The sequence below is a fragment of the Strigops habroptila genome, chromosome Z (assembly GCF_004027225.2).
Source record: "Strigops habroptila isolate Jane chromosome Z, bStrHab1.2.pri, whole genome shotgun sequence".
Lineage (NCBI taxonomy): Eukaryota > Metazoa > Chordata > Aves > Psittaciformes > Psittacidae > Strigops > Strigops habroptila.
The window spans coordinates 36,925,587-36,944,150 of NC_044302.2; the positions used below are offsets into that span (position 1 = coordinate 36,925,587).

Below are 18,564 nucleotides of genomic sequence, written 5' to 3' on the forward strand. Positions count from 1 at the left end.
CCCCAACACGTACATCATGGAAAAATTTTTTAATGTTAAGGGAGAGGAACCTTCTCATAATTAAAAATGTTGTGGGAATAATTATGTGATCAAACCCCTGATTTTCTATAATCAGTCCTGGAATACAATACAAGAAAACAAATTTATTAGAACTAACGCCTGGGGTGACTCTCAAGTCTCCAGAACAAGAAAAGGCACCTTTTTATAACTGTAAAAACTAAGCATCGTCAATCTTGACTTCCATATGCTTACTTCATAAAAATGCTTTTCTTTCATAGAACTGCTTTTAGGGAAGACACCTAATTTTCAGTATATAATTAGACTAGATACTATAAGGAAACAGACAATTATCTTTCTACAACCGTGCAACATACAAAATACATGTTCATGACTTTACAGAGGGGTACCTGGAATTACCTTTTCTCTACAGACCAGCATGGAGCTATCCCCACACCATCACTTCACACTCCAGCACCTCCTGCCACAAAGCAGCAGTAGAGTCTCACCTGCATCTCCCTCCCTTCTGCCCCCTCTACTGCTATTAACCATTCACCTGCACTGCCATATTGAAAATTGCCAACACCAACTAACCACAGAAACAGCACCTTCCTGACTTCTGCCAAGCTGACAGGAAAAGGACCCCTCCTGTGTGCTCCCTCCCTGGCTTTGATCCGCACCTTCCAACCTGAGGCCACCTGCGATGCAGCAACAGCACTACTCCTAAAAACTTAGGTAACTTTAACCTTTACAGATCTAAGGAAAAGATTATTAGTTTTAAAGCAGGAACTGTGGTCATCCTTTTTGCTTCTTAACCTTATACCTCCCATTTTCCAAAAGATAATCCAAATAACCATAACCTGTGAAGTTCTTGGCATAGCTACAATTAGTGGAAGTCAATATAATCACTATCAGATTTGTAATGTTACATAACATATGCATTTCTTTTAAAACCAGGTAAAACATTCCTCTGAGATGCTTAAAAGTGCAACTTCATTATACTATTTTATACTGTCTTATCTTCAAATAAATTTCAGTATTTCAACTTGTATACATTAAAAAGCTAAACTAATTGCCGCTTCTAGCTTTATTATTGCAGAGGGATCTATTTCTAGGACTTGCTCAACATAACTATCTGGAATTACCAGGACAGCACTTTAGGAAGGTCAACTTTGTATTTTATAAAAAACAAGAAGCTATTCCCACTATTCCCCATGTGAAAAGCAAAAGCAAAGATGTTAATGTCAATAAAAAAAACTAAAAACTCACTCACTGTCTTCTGTGGGAAGGACCTGCAGGGAATAAATCCATTCTATTATATCATCTTTGTTCACCACATCTAAGGAATCCAACATATCCAGACCAGAGAGTGCGAAAAATGCAATTGTCAACCTAAAAGAAAAAGACAAGACTTACACTTCCCACCATAAATATCATGGGGAAATTAACAAGCGGTTGCAGAAACAGATATATCTATGAATTTTCAGCCTTTGACAGTGGTGCAACACACAGAGCCTAGCTCAGAAAGCATGATGAAATTATGTTCTTTGTACTGTAAACATTTCTCTGTAAGATGTCAAACAGCAAGGCTTCCTTTGTAACCAATCAATGTATAAATAGGCACACAGGATGAATCACCATCTAGAGGTCCTTATTTCTTGCCCTTTGGTATAAAGCATAGATGACTAAATTAAACACCAAAAATCAAGCACTTCAAATCCAAGTGTCCAATTCAGCTAGCATGCTGAATGTCTTGCACACAGCTCGTTTCCTTCCATAAGCATCTGCTACCATACCTGTATGCTAACACCTCCTTTGAGGGTTTTTTTTTTACCTCAAACCATTACAGTCATATAGTTTAAAGCATGGCTCCTCAAGCAGCTGCATTACTTGCTCTGACAGAGCACCAAAGCAACAGCACTGTGTTAGGAATTTGAGATAGCTTGCTATGAGAGAAAATGTTCATGCAATGGTACCTTGAAAGCTCTGACTCTAAATAAAATTAGAGGGATGTATATTCTGCCACCCACCCTTGCATCTGACTGTTCTTCTAGGAACTCCTGCCCTCCTTTCACCATGTAAGATGGTGGATTGTGAAACAGCTGCTACACAGGCAGAAACTACATTTCAGCAAACTAAGGAAAACCAAAAGTTAATGCCAGCTTTCCTTCAGAGACTTAAATTATAATTTGCAGTAAGTCACAAGTTAATGAGTCACCTTGTCTGCCAGTAGTAGGCACCTCTGAAGATGAGAGACAGATGTGGACAGAAGCCTCTCCAGCCACATAATTTCCGCATGTGGTTCTGCATCAGAACCGCCAATAGTAAGACCAAAGACAAAACAGTGATGTGAGTCAGCCCAAACACACCTCCAATAGAATTCTTCTAATTAAATAATAGCAGCGAAATGATGATGCAGCAGACATGCATCTCACTACAGTGACACAACCTCAAAGGGTGACATTGCTACTGGAGGGCTGACAGGCTGCTATAGTCATTGCCTGCCCATTCACAACCAGAATTTAAGTCAACAACTGCTGCTTCAAAACTGCTATCTTCTAGGATTACATCGCACAAACGATGGCCAGAACTCAGATGAATAATGGTGACTTGTTAACCTGAAGTTTTTTTTTTGACATCCTTTGGTTCCGCCCTGCCCCTCCCTTCCCCCATCTTTTATTTTAACCATCAGCTTTTCCATTGCTTTTCATACCATTCTTACAAACAAAGGTTTTAATCTGTAACCTGCTTGGATATTGAACACTAACAAATGTTAAACACAGAATCACAGAACAATTAGGTTGGAAGGGACCTTAAAGCTCATCCAGTTCCAATCCCCCTGCCCTGGGGAGGAACACCTTCCACTAGACCAGGTTGCTCCAAGCCCTGTCCAACCTGGCCTTGAGCACTGCCAGGGATGGGGCAGCCACAGCTCCTCTGGGCAACCTGTGCCAATGCCTCAGCACCCTCTCAGTGAAGACTTTCTTCCTAATATCTAATCTAAACCTCCTCTCTGTCAGCTTAAGGCCATTCTCTTTTGTCCTGTCCCTACAGGCCCTTGTATAAAGTCTCTCTCCAGATTTCTTTAGTCCCGCTTCAGGCACTGGAAGCTGCTCTAAGGTCTCCCCTGAGCCTTGTCTTCTCCAAGCTGAACAAGCCCAGCTCTCTCAGCCTGTTTCCATAGGAGGGGTGCTTCAGCCCTCTGATCATCTTCATAGCTTCCTCTGGACTTGCTTTAGCAGATCCACATTCTCTCTTCAAAAAATCCCTCCATGCAACATTACGGTCCTTGCAAAAAATTAAAACCACAAACCCAAAATGGAACAGCGTACAGCTCCATTAGTACAAGTATTCACAGCAGAAAGTGTAAACTTAATCACTGGGTTCTAAAACATGTCTTTTTCCTATTATTATTACAAATAAAGTTTTGAGTATAGAACGCTAAAAAAGTATGCTTTACACAAAGGTAGAACAAGAGTATCTTTTAAGCTATCTGATGACTAAAAACCTGTCCTTCAAAGTGCAAAATTAACAGTTCAAGGCTTACACCAACTTTTGCCAGTTATCTCTGTAATCCAATATCTGACTCTGGATAATAACCCACTGTTTTCAAGCAAAACCACTACCTTTATAAAAAAAACAAGAAAGTTACTGTTCAGCTACAGTAAATTATTTCTTGGAAAACTCGCATGTATTTTCTGATTTTCACAAACACCAAGTTTGACAGTCTTGTACTGAAAGCTACTTAGAGACTTTTTCACACTATGTTACCTAGCTATGCTACTTCCAGTGAGGCACAAATAACATGCCAAGTTCAGCACTAGAAACTGCAGCAAACCAGGTACAAACCTGCAAGGCTGTACACAAAGACAGACAATAAATGTCATCTATTCTTAAAAATACATGGATCAGACAAATGAATGTAAGAAGCGGGTTTACATATGGTTAGGTTTCAGTTTACTTATTGAGAGTTGATCCGCTGTGTTAATAGCACCAGCATGACTAAAGAACAGCCCATATAGTGTGTTGGAATTCACATACGATGGCTGAGAACACCTGGCACCACTGGACATAGGCAGAGCCTGAGGCAGCCACCTAGATACTGCATCCTTACTCCCTCACAGAAAACTAACAGATATGTGTTCTAAGCCTAAACAAGAACCTCTTAGCAGCACCTTAGCTGACAACATACCACAAAGTGTAAAAATTTGTATACAGGTATTTCCATAGAGGGCCGCCCTTTATAAGACAGCCCCCAAGTATGGCATCACTTTTGCTGTTACTTTTCTTCACACCTTGTACCACTTTAGTTACTACATGTGTATTAATTCAGGAAGTCAAGCATCAAAGCTTGGCAGCTGAAATCCATTTAACCGACCTACTGAAAGCTTACAGAACAGGTATCATTTGTCTTAAGTTCCTGTCCAAGACAAGCAAGTAGACATTTCCGATGATAGATTCAGAGCTCTTCATCTTCAACCACGGACAAAGATTACTTAAAAACTACTGCTGCTGATGCTGCATGCAATAACAACAAAAATAATTATAAGAGCTTTGAGCCAGTATGTTGAGTAAAAAAGGCAGTATCGAATTCCTCTTATCACTGTACTTACTCCTTTATTGTTTGACAAACTACAGATTAACTTAGAATGGACCAGCACTGTGTGGAAAATTTCACGCTCTACTATACTGCCTGTGTCCACAAATGCAGCTGTTTCTGCTGCAGTGCAGTGAACTAAAACCAACTCACTGACAATACCTTTTTTTAACAATTCTCTCTTTAATTCACTTGAGTTTCCCCATCTAATTCACCACAGAACCACACAAGTGCAGGAACAAGAAAAGTAAGAACAAAAGGGTAACTGCATTTCTTTCTGCAACAGTGCCAGATCAGAAGGCTTGCTGAATCCAATGACCTTGTACTGGTCAAAAAGAAAAACTTAGTACCCTCAAGGTCAAGCTGGGGATGACACATTTATGGTTCAATCCCCTGCTTAGAATTTCTTAACAGATATGTATGCATATCTGCAGAACACTGATCTAAAAATCAGTGTGAGAGAACTGAAAAACCTTTAGCTGAGTAAAAACTCAAAAAAAATGCATAAATTTGGATGAGTGCCATTTTTATTCTAACTGAAGAGTTAGGCTGTGCTCATTACCCAAAAATTAAGTCATCCTGAAATAGTTTCAAATTGATAGTTCCAATTTTCAGGAAAGACTGTTTTTTTTCAGAGCTGTGCAGCCATTATGTACAATATATGGGGCACTGGTTATTTAATGTATTATGGTCACTATGACTACACATTAAATTTAAGCTCAGGCAACTCAGTGTTTTCTTAAGAGTTCTCAAAACAATTAGCGTTATAATTAGCATTATTTAATAAGAATGGGGAAAACCCCAGGTAAACCAGAGCCTCTGCTTCAGCTCACTGGCAAACTGTGACAGTTTGGCAATGCTACTCACAGAACAGAAACGTCTGGGTTGTCAAAGACCTCTAGAGATCACCAGTCCCACCTCCTGCAGAGCATGGAGCCATACCTGAGAAGACAGAGGACCCTGCCAAGCCAGGTCTTCAAGGGAGACTCCACCACTTCACTGTGCAACAGCAAAGAACATTTTTCTTACATTTGAACAATTTTCCCTGATGCAATTTGTTCCCATAGCCCAGGACACCCATCACCCTAGTCCCTTGTGAGGGGTACACTCCCACCTTTTCTGTCACTAGTTTTCTTGGTAACGGAAGGCTATGATCAGATCTTCCCTCCTCAAGACAGAACAAACCTCACTTCTTCAGCCTTTTTCTATGTGTCAGTATGGCCAAGGTTAGCCCTTTGCGTTATGATTCTAGTATGAATGCATGTTACTGTAACTGTAATACTTAGAAAGAGTTACAAGTACAGCATGCCTAGACTTCCTTGTGCCATCATTTAAAATAACTGACAAAGTATACTGAAACATCAGCTAATTCTTACTGAATAAATTACTTAAATCTCTGAAATAAAAAAATCAGACTTCCCTTTTGAATATAAAGTGTTAATTCCACACACTGTTCAGCACTATCCATAGTAGTTCTTACATACTTTTACCAAGTGTTTGTACTCTCAACTGCAATAAAGCTTGATTTAACAGGAAGACTTGATCAAAAGTTATTAAGCATTCTTCACACTGTGACTTGCAAAACATTACAAAGTGAAAAGCACCTGGTGATTTTATTGGTTGAGTAAGATCCTCTACATGTCTCCAAGTTTTTATGAAGTGCAGCTCGACAATCAAAATATTCTCTTATGCCTCAGATGTAACTACCTTACATAAAGACTAAGAATTTTAAGTAAATGGATCCTTAAGCCATTACAAATGTTCCTCAAATTCAAAATATTTATGCTACATTAAAAAAAAAAAAAAAAAAGTCTTCTGCATGCTGACTTCGACCAACAGAAGACTTAAGCCATTAATTCTAAAATCGGCTTCCAATAGTGAAGCACAGACTTTAAATACATTAAAGGGATCAACAAGTCTTCCCGCGAGGATAACAGGAAATTTAACCGGCCACAAACGAAGCCCCCATCCACTCGTATTTTGAGGAGCCGTCTGGTGGTGGACAGATCCTACAGGCAGCGCCTCCCTTCCGGCCACCGCGGGACGCGGCCGGTCACGGGGCCGGTATGCTGTGCTCCTGCTGCTGCTTCTTGCCCCAGCCGCGGCAGCTCTCCAGGAAGAGTTTCCCGTCAGCGCGACCACCCGCCGGAGACAGAAGAACGGCTGTGGGGGGAGTAGGAGGAGCTGGCGACAGGCAAATGTCCCACCTTCCCGCCGCGCTGCCCGAGCGCCACGCCAGGTCCCCGGCCCCCACCCGGGTCCCCGGCGGCGCCGGATGCCGTCCCGCTACCTGCTGGTCTCGAGGGAGCAGTACCGCTCGGGCAGGATCTGAAGACAGCGCTGGAAGAAGCGCACATGGCGCTCCCGCAGGAAGTCCAGCCGCTCCACCTCCACGGAGCACGGCGCCGCCGCCGCCATCTTGCCACCGCCCGTGCCCGGCGCGGTGCACCTGCGTCACGCGCTGCGACGCTCTCCCCTTCCGCCCCAGCCGGCGGGAGACGCGTGGCGCAAGGCGGTGTGTGACGTGTCACACCCGCGCTCACACAATGCACAGCGAACACACGTCACCGTGTCCATCAAGTTCTGTGGCAGCTCCCGGGGGCTGCCGGCCGCTCCGCTGCTCAAAGCCACCCTCACCCTGCGGCAGGCTCATCTACAGCCCTTTCTCCAGGCTGGGACAGCTCTAAAAACAAGGCAAAAAAAGCACAAAGAGGTCATATATAATTATATGTAATGATGCTATGCCTCCATCGTTCTCCTCCTTACCTACGAGGAATATGTAGAACTGGTTCTGATACTGGTGGTGCGACCTCTTTTGCACGTTCCTCCCAGCCCTTGGTAGGTCTGTACAGCCTCGACCGGTCTCTGTTAACGTGAACTTCAACCTCGAGTGAAACAAACAAATCAATCTTTTTCATGGATCACAGAATGAGTTATAAACCCTCATTCAGGTCCTCATCGAGGCCACGCTTCGAATACTGTGGTCAGTTCTGGGCCCCTGTCCTTGGTTCAGCTCTAAGAGTCATTTTTCTCCTTAGTAGCTGTTTTGGCTCTCATCTGAGAACAGTGCTGGTAACACACTGATGTTTTTAAGTAATGTCTACTCCAATCGAGGACTTTTCAGTCTCTCACGCTCTGTCAGTGAGGAGGGGCACAAGAAGCTGGGAGGAAGCAGAGACAGGACACCTGACCCAAACTAGCCACAGCAGTATTCCATACCACAGCACGTCATGCCCAGTATATAAACCAGGGGGAGTCACACGGAAGGCCCAGCTTGGGTCAGGCTGGGTATTGGTCAGTGGGAGGTGAGGAATTGTATTGTGCATCACTTGTGTTTAGTGTTTCCCTTTCCCCTTTTGGCTTTATATTCTCTCCCCTTGTTCTTTTCCTTATCATTATTATTATTGGTGGTAGCACTAGTAGTTTTGTATTGTACCTTAGTTACTGGACTGCTCTTATGTCAACCCGTGGGAGTTACATTCTTTCGATTCTCCTCCACATCCCTCGGGTAGTGAGGGTGGGGAGAAAGTGGGGGAGTGAGTTACTGGCTGGGCTTAAACCACAACAGCCCCTCACTACAAGAGAGACACTGAGGTGCTGAAGCAGGTCCAGAGAAGGGCAGCAAAGCCGGTGAAAGGCCTGGAGCCCAAGTGTGATGAGGAACAGCTGAGGGAACTGGGGTGTTTAGTCTGGAGAAGAGGAGGCTCAGGGGGGACCTTAACGCTCCCTACAGCTACCTGAAAGGAGGTTGTAGTGAAGTGGGGGTCGGTCTCTTCTCCCAGGTAACAAGTGACAGGACAGGAGGAAATGGCCTCAAGCTGCGCCGGGGTGGTTTAGACTGGGTACTAGGAAAAATTTCTTCACCAAAAGCGTGATCAGGTGTTGGAACAGGCTGCCCAGGGCAGTGGTGGAATCACCGTCCCTGGAAGTGTTCAAAACCTGCGCAGATGAGGCCCTCAGTGACATGGTTTAGTGGTGGTCTTGGCAGTCCTGGGGTAATGGTTGGACTCGATGATCTTAAAGGTCTTTTCCAACCTACTTTATTCTACAGTTCTATGGTAAAAGATGCAGAGTAAACCAAACCCAGGTGGCCAGCTAGAAAGAGATGTTTTTTCCCTACACACCATCATAGGAAACAGCATGAACACAAAATCAGTAAGAAGGGCAACAACTGCTTGCTGTCATTAAACTTTAGTGATTTAAAAGGATAAACTCCAAGAACTCTGACAACGTTCCCAGAACTCTTCTGGAAGCCAGCCTACTTGCTTAACTAATGGTAGAAAACCATTTAAAAATAAAGAACATCACCCATATTGCAGCTCATTTGTATGAGCTGTGGGCTTTACCCAGAATAAATATTGCTGGGAGATAAATTAACAAATTCTCCCTTGCCCTTTCCCCCCCCACCCCCCTATTTTTAAACACAAGGACAGCTATGCCTGCTGCAATTTTGCTTCTTGGTAACAAGCATGACTTATTCTTTTGCCTTTATCAACCATTTTGATGAGTAAAAATAATTATTTTTTATCAGTGAGGAAAATGGTTGGTTAAACAGCTAAGCTGCACGAGTCAGATTAAAACAAAAAAGATGTTACCTGCTCTCTTAACTTTGCCAACCTTTTTTCTTTTTCTCGTTTCTCTGCTTCTTTAGCTTGTTTTTGTAGAATCCTTAGCTCCAGTTTCCGTAGATCCTGAAACAAGAAAACCAAACATTTCTTTGGTTTTGGTAAAACAAATTGTATGAAAATACGTATGTAGCCTTTTCAAAGTTATATTTGTTTTGAAATTATTTTGTCACAGTACAGAATGAAGTTACACTGGGTAGCTACTTGCTATAGCTTGTCCTGCACAAACAAATTATAGTTACGTAGTTCTGAAAAATTAAATTGTACTAGTTTAATCTGTGTTTATACAAATGAACTCCAGTGTGAATGACAATACTATTGGTTCTCCAATAATCAGATTCACATTGAAATGGGATCTATCATGACCTTACAGCTACTGAAAGCTTCAGGATATTCAAACATGTCTTTTAATTTCATATCTACATACAATAACCACGTCTTCTGACATTTTCTATAGCATGGAGAGCAACACAGCCCAAGCTGGTTTTCCCAAACATTTTCACATTGAAGTAAATAGAACCACTTCTCTATGCAGAAAGAAATATGGACTTGAATAATCCTGTAGAACTTAAAATAGTGAGGAAAAGGAACACTTTTGTATAAAATAAAGCTTCATACTGCTTCTTGTATGTAACAGATGCTATTCTTCATAGTGAATCACAAATAGATTTAAATGAATGAAACCTGTGTTTAACAGATTATATTGTAGAGGAAGTAGGTGAATTTAAAACAACATGCATAATGGGGATGTAACTACGCACACGCTGTTGGAACTTAGCAATTTCTTCTGCAGCAATTCTCTTCCTTTCCTCCTTTCCCGCTTCTTCTCTCTTCTCCTTTTCAAGCTTCTCAAGTTCCTCTTTTTCTTTCTTCAGCAAGGTGTACTTTTCCAACACTAATTTCAGGTGGCACTGGCGTTGGCGTTCTTTTTGTTGCTGTTTCTCCTTCTTTTCTTCTAGTTTTAGTTGTGATGCTTGGTCCATTGCCAATGCTATTGCTTTCTGCTCCTTCCATGCTTCTATTGCTGCTTGTCGCCTTTTTCTTTCTTCTGCTGCTTTTTGCTTTTGAGCTTCTTCATGCTGTAGCGATTCTTTCTTGAGCATTTTTTCTGATTTCTTTTTCTCCTTCAAGTTTGCTTGTTTTTCTTGCTGCTGCTTTTCTTTCCACCTCTTAATTGACTGCAGGAGAACAACAGGGGGAGGGAAGAGGAGAAAGTAAGATTTTAATGAAAGTTGTACACATTCCTGTTGATTTGGTCTGATGAAAACATGCTCCAAGGATACAAACTAGGATACAGATATGAATTAAAAGTCTACTAGAGGTAAAATCTACGGGAAAGAAGCAACTCTATCTGCTTTCTCACTTTTTTTATTATAGATCACACAGGAATATTTAACATATGCCTGCTAAAATCATTTAAATTATGGCATTCATCTTAACTTTGGGTAGTTATGAATGTTGGTGTATTATGCTTTTTTTAAAGCAAACATATTTCAGGTTGGTTTTTTTTTTTTCTCCCTTCAAATTAACAATTCCACCTCTTATTTTATAACTCCATTTTTATGTCAGTGTATCTTCTATTACTCAGGTGGGTAGCTCTTAAAAGAATTGTAATTCTCTGTGTCAATATGGCACAGGTATATTGCCTATACAGGGGGACAGACATTCTTGGGGACAGATGTAACAAGCAGTTTCAGATAGGATCAGTTACTACTTTGGGACTGGCACCTAACTTGCTGGTCCACTGCCATCAAAAGTGTTTGTGATATACTTTTACAGTACACAGCCGAATTCAGTGTATTGTTAGGTCTATGTTTATTCGTAATTCTTTAAGACAACTATTTTTGGCATGTTGAGGATGCTAAAGACTTCAGTTGTATACCACCAACTATAACAGAAATCTACCTTGAACTACCACCAGAGAGGCAAATAGAAAAATAAGAAAAGCATTCATTTTAAAAAAACGTGCTTTTCCTTAAGGCTACAAAAACGCTAGAGGGGTTATTTTACCTCTTTCTTTCTTTTGTGTAGAATCATAAATTCTTGATACCATTTGTCATGCTGTAAAATATCTTCTTTTGTTCTTCCAGAGAGGTACTCAAGGGCTTCATCCACGTAAGATAGCCTTCCTTTGTGTTTTTTCCATACTTTCAGAAAATTTTGATGATCATAATCATCCCAGCCACCTTGCCACCCTCCTGTTTGCTGAAGAAATCTCTCAAACTCTACTACTTCCTCAGGTAGGTGATTTTGCAGTGTTTTATCAATTGAGACTCTAACTGATGGCAATTTCAAAACTTTTGCTGTTGTTGAGCTGCCTAACACCCACAGTTCTACTTTTCTCTCAAAGACACTGAGCTCATTAATGGCAGTTTTCTCCTCTCTCACAAGTTGTTCATATCTGAAAAGAGAACAAACACTGAAATCTTAAGAAAAAAATTTCCACTATTCATTAATCAGTCACTGAAAATTAATTCTGGAATTGTTCAATGCCACACAAAAGCTATTCTTCAAAGATTAAGAACTGAAATGGTAACACAGATGACAGCTCAGTTGTAATACTCCCATAAAAAAAGCGCTACACAATCAGAAGTAAGTTATCCTTTTAGTTAAAGCACACATTTATGGCACTCAAGCAACTAACTCAACCCCCTCCTGACATCAACAGAGAAAGAAGGAAAAAAACCTGGCCCACGTAAACCAAAACAACAGAAAACCCACAATCTAGTATCTTCTGCAGCTTTTCTCTGAACAGCCTTTTCACAGGCAAATCATTGTTACACTGGATCACCGCAATAGCTATATAAAAAGCCTCTCTAGAAGACTATCAAGATCCTAATGTTGATAGCTTGAGTTCTGATTTACATACAATTGGAATCACTAGCAAACGAGTAAATAAAAAGAATAGGTTACTTCATTAATGTAAACTTTTCACTGTGTTTTTTGAAAGCACTTTTTCTTGTAGCTGAAGCATGTATAAACATACATTTGCCTCTGTTCTTCTTTAAAAGCACTGACTGCATTTTCAACTTCTTCCATCATTTCCTTGAGCTTGTCAACAACTAAAAAGGAAAAGAAGAAAAGAGCGTATTATTTAAGAAGTCTACAGTATTTACCAGTAATTCATCACTATCCAGAAATGTAGGCGCTGGCAGAGGCTTCTTGGACACTTACTTCAGAATACAAAAAAGCATACATTTCCATCTCAAACAGCCTTAAAAGACAGATTCTCATTTATTCAAAAGATGTGATTTCACAGTGATTTACCTCACTGGATGCAAAGCCAGTAAAAATGCTTATTTACTTTAAGTACGTCTCATTCTGAGTAACCTTCAACTGATTTCACAGAATAGGACAGCCTTATTCTAAAGTTTCCACTTTTGTTTATTTTTATAACGATGCAGTTAAGTGACTGCTCGTATCTTTGGTTTACACCAGGCTGCAGCAATCCTATTTAACCTACTTTTACAAAACTGACCAAGACCCATCAAAGTAAGACTTTATCCTGTAATGTCAGCATGCTGTAGTTTCGATATGGAGAAAGACAGCAAGACAGCTGCCTAGAGAAGATCTGTTGTAGAAATGGTAAAAAAAGGTTTTAGAATCTGTTTTAAACCAGCACAACGTTTCTATGAACACGTATTGAACACAGAGTTTAACTAACCTGGCTTTAAAAAATAATAAACTAAATTGGTACTGTTATGTCACCTGAAACTCCTAGTTCAGCTTTTATGCCTTGTTAGTTCTTAGTATCTTTGCTGACAGCTGAAGAAGATAATGCATTTTTTATAGAATAGACATTCCATAGATGAAATGAGATGCATTTTATCCAGCATCACAAAGCCCTCAGCGACGAGAACTTCAACATGAGTTCCACACGAGGTAGTAGAGTATCACAGGAGAATGTGCCTATTTCCCAAAAGTTTCAAGTTCTTTCAGCATTTCCCACAGAATATTCCAATTTACACTTCAATCCATGTGGATGGCTAGAAATGGATTTTCTGTACACCCTTGCTCTGTGACCTTTTACCAGATGAAAGGGAGCTGTATCTAAACAACACTAGAATACTAACTTATTACATAAGGCAAAGTTACACGTAGAAAATACATGGCTTTCAACAGCCTGAGGAAACAAACACACACCACTTCCAAGAGAGAGGAAGTTTCTCTGCTTCCACACAGAAATGCATTTCTGCATTCTTCCCTTCCGAGACTCCTGGAAAAGCAGATAGACTGCAGGAGTATCCCAAGTCTGCAGGAGAATCACAAGCAACTACGCAAGGAACCTGTCTGTAAATGAAAATGTTTTTAAATCTTTCATCATGACTTACATTCAGGTGTAGGTTTCATGTATTTTAATTGATGCTGAAGTCTCTTCATACGGTCTTTTATTTTTGATAGCTGCTGCAGGATTTTAGCTTCTGTAAAACAAAATAAGGTGTCGACAGTTCTAACAATTTCTGCATTCAAGAACAAGAGCAATGAAATGTCCAAGATAAACTGGAGATTTCATCTAAGCAGGGTCACAAGTCTGATCCTAAGAAGCTGCATAATACTAAGCATTTTGGCATGATCGTAACTGCATGTAGCTGACTGCATGAGCCATGTATCTCCCCACACTGCATCAATAGATTTTTAAATCAGTAGCTCCCTATTTTTGAAGGGGCCAACAGGATAGTTGTATTTAGGTTAAATCAGTTTGCTCTCCCTGCCCCCCAAACCTTTTATGACATAACTGGAATTTGGAGAGTGTTGCCTATGCAGATGATACCTCCTCTAGAATTCTGAGGGAGACTCTGACCTAGGCCTCAAAACACTCAGCATTGAAAACAAACTTGGAAAGCATACATGAATGTACTGCTTCAACAAGATTTGTTTATTTGCTGCGTTAACCAAATTAGAATCAATGTTTTCATGTACTCCAAGCACGCATGTATTTATTTGCTTTGTTACCACTTGGCTCCTCATGAGTCCATAAATACAATACTGAGGAGGATGAAGTTCTGGATACATCTTAGGTACTAAGGAGCTGTATCTTCTATCCTGAAAGATTTGGTTTAAGGAAAAGATAACAGAGTTGAAGACCCAAATGTGACAAAATGTAGCTAAAACATGACCTTACTAGTTCCTGTTGAGACCATGGGCAGCACTTAGCACACAGATGCTACTGAAAGACCTGAACATAGTAAAGAGGAAGTTTGGGAGTTCTAGTACACACCCTAAAAGCTCATACTCTAACATTCCTTCATATCGCACACGTAGTGTGATAGTCCTTCGCATCTCACAACAGTATCTCCGTCCATACTTCCATGCTCCCTTCTTACCCCTGGAGTTTTCTGATTTTTTTAACTTAGTTATTCCTCAGAAATACTTAAATTTCTTACGGATTGCAAGACATAAAGGATATGTTAAGTTTCTTTAATCAAAAGACACACATTAAAACATACACATTTGTACGGTAAGTATATTTTTAGTTATCTCTATGTGTCCTTTCCTTTCTTCAACTTGTTTTGATCGTCTACATCAAAAGGCATAGCATGATTTATTTGATTACTTCTGAAGGAATCTAGGTGCTGTGAACAGGGGAGCACTTTTTTTCTTCAAGCATTTAATTAGCCCCTAAGCAGAACAGATATTGTAGGACAGATCGTGTACCATCTCACAGCATTATTCAGACTATTAATATTTACCATTAGCCACAAATGTGAAAAATGCAAACAGAACTGTTTAAAAGTATATCTAAAGGCAGCAATCAGTGTGTGGAAACTTAAATTGTGGCAAGTATATATTTATTGTACCTTAGCTAGACTATATTAGACTTTGCAATACACACCCAAAATTGATTCCAAGTTTCTAAAACAGTACCTTCCCACCAAAGTTGTTGCGAATAGTACCTGCTACACTTAAGATTAAAACAGTTAATAACACAGAATGCCCAAAATATTTATGCCTCTGAATTTTGCAAGCCACCTGTGGAAGTCTTCTTTATAAGCTGTACACACGGTGAAATACCATGCTTTTATCAGCATCCACCTTCTACCTGAACTAATCTCTCTCTACTACTGATTTTTAAGCCATTTAAACAAACAACAGTAATGTTAAAAAAAAAAAAAGGCAAACAAAAAACCCCAAGTAAAACCCCACTTACTTTCAGTTTTCCTGCTGACAGTCAAGCTGTGTTCCAATTCTTCTAGTATGCTGTATTCTATCCTGAAATCACTCTTCCTATTGTAAAGATCTCCATTTTTGTCTTTATCTAGATTTGCAAGCCTGGGAAAAAAGGTTGCTGCACTGAGTAAGAAACGAAGACTTAACAAAGCCCCAGGATTTTCCAAGGTTAGCATCCAGCTGAGGTTGTATCAACAGGACTGTCTTATATTTTACACAAATCACTGTTTTGTTCCTAGAGCTGTTTTCAAAGAAAATCTTTCTGCAGTTGTAAGACTATACACCAAAGTAACCCAAGAACTTGAGCAAGAGAAAGATGTAACAAGGAAATTATCTTGCTGACAGGCAAGTGGTTCAGACACTGAAATGGCCTGAAATTTTACCTGTATGCTCACTATCAGGGAGCCTTATGAGAATTTTCATTGGAAAGTGCAGACAGAGACAGGTTGTATTAATGCGGCTGCACACATAGATGGAGCCCCAGCACATAGAACACATGTACATTCCCTCAGCCTTAACACTAGTAGTAGTGCTAAAAGATTCAAATTCAAGCTCGTTATCATTCAAATAACTTCACATATTAAATTACTTAATACAATGCTTAATACAGTGCTACATTACTTAATGACAAGGCTTTATGTATAGTACAGAGAGCTTTCTTGCTAAGGTCAGAAGCTTTAGAGAAAACAGGTGCCACTTGGTACAGACATCTGCACAACATTAAGCAACACTACTAACAGCCCAAGAAACTTGCCTCTCTTAGCAGCATGGTTCTTCAACAATCTACTGCTGCTACATGGTTAAAATCCTTCTATGGTGCAGTTCATGGTTCACAGTTTAAATGCTTTGCTGTCCCAAGTACCCCATCTTCCCACACAGTGCACTAGAAACCTTCAGAGCACAACTACAGAAGCCTAATGAGCCAAAGTTAAATGACATGCTTCGTTTGAAGCTGCTTGGGAATGTCTGCATTACCCAGCAGTCAATTTTTGAGCTATAACTCAGGATCCAGACTGAACGAGGAGCTGATTCAGACAGTGTAAAACAGTGCTGTGAGATTCAAGTGTCACTGTTCATTGAGGATTCACAACTACAAACCTCTGTTCAGCTGGGTGGCTATGTCAGCTCTTCCTCATTATGCTCATACATTCAAGATGAAACCTTCCTCTTGTTTCAGCTGCCAGAATAGTTATGACAGCACTTACTCAAGATGTGAGGAAACAGATTTAAATGACTTTTGTGCCTGAGCTGTCTTGAACCCCCATTTTCCAAGGCAGTCGCCTACATATTTCAGATGAAGTGTCTCTAATCTTCTCTTAGGAAGCTCTTGTAATGCTGCTACAATTCCCTTTTTGTTGGTGCATCTTAAGGGCTTTAGGTAAGGGTAAGAACAGCTAAGTAGAAAAACTGAGAACTCAGTTATGTTACAAGCACTTTCTTTTTCATGTGTCTAGTGCAGCAGGCATTTTGGACCTCATGAGCCTATCCTGAACTACTGTAACAACTGCCTGAGTTCCTGAAAAGGAAATCTTAGCCTAAAGGTTTAATTACCATAAACTCTCACCTTGAACCTCGAGTTATATTACCTCCAGAACATGAAAACATACTTAAACTATATAACTTACTGAGTTTTTAGATTTTCCGCAGTTCTTAAGAATTCAACTTTCTCAGCTTGTTCAGCTTTCATCTTCCAGTTCCGAAATTGTCGACCAGTACCTGCAGTACTGGAACAGCTGTCATTCTGTATGTAACAAAATAAAGTATTATTCAAAACCAGTATTATTTAAATGCTCATTAGTTATTTTTAAGCAGACAACACCACAGTGCAGAGTAACAGCATTACTTCAGTTTTATACTGGTTCAATTCAACTAATTTTAAGTCACACAGGTATAAAACTAAAGTGATGAGTGACAGTGAGCTGATGACTGTATACAAAAATGTACTCCTCAACAGAAAAATGGGAAGACTGCAACATCGGCTCGCTTTAACAGAGGCTGCTCATCACACTGCAACTGCCTTGCCTCTCACAGCACTCAATCTCTGGGAAGTCAGAGGAACTACCTTCCTAAATACAAATACATCATCTACGCTAGGCAGATTACCCCCATTTCATCTTGTTCGAGAAAAATACCAGTTTAACGTCTGAAATCTGCTTAATAACCCTTGCAAATAGCCAACTCTGATCCTCAGCAACCCTGAACACCCTTAACTGCTAGGAACGCAGATAATAAAACCGCCTGCTCAGGTTACAGAACCACCATTTTGAGGCCAGCCACACAAACCCGCACTGCTTCCTACAGGTTTACTTTTTAACGTTTATCCCTACACCTCGTACAAAGACAGAACTCCTCAGCGGCCGCCTCCCAGCGGGCCTGCGGAAAGGGACTGCCCCCGGCCGGCGAGCAGAGAAGGGCGGCAGCCCTGCGCCGTGGCGAGGCCTTTACCTGTTGCTGCCCAGCAGCCGCCGCTGCAACCAGCGTTACGAGGGCAGCCATGTTGAGCGCGGCCGCGGCGGCCGCCCCACCCCGTCCCGCCGGCGGTGCTGAGGGGCGGGCCGGCGGTTGGAGCCTGCCGGAATGCTGGGTTTCCACAGCAGGAAGGCGGGGTTTATGTGTGGGGGTCTGGCCGCGTTGTGCGAACCGAACGATGAAGGGGTGTGTGTGGGGGAAGGGCTGCTGCCGTCATGGCGGTGGCAGGTGCCGTCCAAGGTGTCTGCAGCTGTTCACGGTGCTGTCTGAGCACCCGGAGTTGTCTTAAGTTGGTGGGGCCACAGCCTGGGCATCAGAAGCTGATGTCCCAGCAGAGTGATGTGCTGAAGACCACCGCAGTGGACAATGCTGGGCCAACCTAAGGGCACTTTAGGAATGCTGTGTATGGAGATCCATCGCATGTATGGCATCAAGTGGTGCTGGCTGTAGGGCAGCACCATGTGGCTGATGTTGATTAAGAACTACTGTGTGCAATTCTGGTGTCCCCAGCATAAGCAGGACATGGAGCTGTTGGAGCAAGTCCAGAGGAGGGCCACGGCGACGATAAGGGGGTTGGAGCACTGAAGACAGGCTGGGAAAGTTGTGGCTGTTCAGCCTGGAGAAGAGAAGGCTGCATGGAGACCTCATAGCAGCCTTCCGGTATCTGAAGGGGGCCTAGAAGGATGCTGGGGAGGGACTCTTCATTAG

At 41.3% G+C, this 18,564-nt stretch overlaps 2 protein-coding genes across 3 annotated transcripts in view; both read right to left on the reverse strand.

The window, feature by feature from the left end:
- Positions 1-7,176, reverse strand: part of PGGT1B (protein geranylgeranyltransferase type I subunit beta) — a 34,359-nt gene extending 27,183 nt beyond the window's left edge. The window contains 2 exon segments of the mRNA XM_030512937.1: positions 1,271-1,389; positions 6,885-7,176. Of these exon segments, the coding sequence (XP_030368797.1) occupies positions 1,271-1,389; positions 6,885-7,012 (247 nt within the window). The 5' untranslated portion in view covers positions 7,013-7,176.
- On the reverse strand, positions 6,171-17,995 carry CCDC112 (coiled-coil domain containing 112). 2 transcript variants are annotated; one of them, XM_030512934.1, is made up of 10 exons: positions 17,833-17,995; positions 17,013-17,128; positions 15,368-15,489; positions 13,551-13,640; positions 12,206-12,281; positions 11,230-11,620; positions 9,981-10,397; positions 9,190-9,285; positions 7,365-7,479; positions 6,171-7,277 (listed from the first exon to the last, which is right to left on the reverse strand). In XM_030512934.1, exons 1-10 carry the CDS (start codon positions 17,881-17,883, stop codon positions 7,228-7,230), a joined length of 1,524 nt encoding a protein of 507 aa, XP_030368794.1. In that variant the 5' UTR covers positions 17,884-17,995; the 3' UTR covers positions 6,171-7,227. The 2 variants fall into 2 exon arrangements, with proteins under 2 accessions (XP_030368794.1, XP_030368795.1); XM_030512935.1 differs by having other exon boundaries at positions 7,361-7,479.
- Between the last annotated feature and the right edge of the window lie 569 nt (positions 17,996-18,564).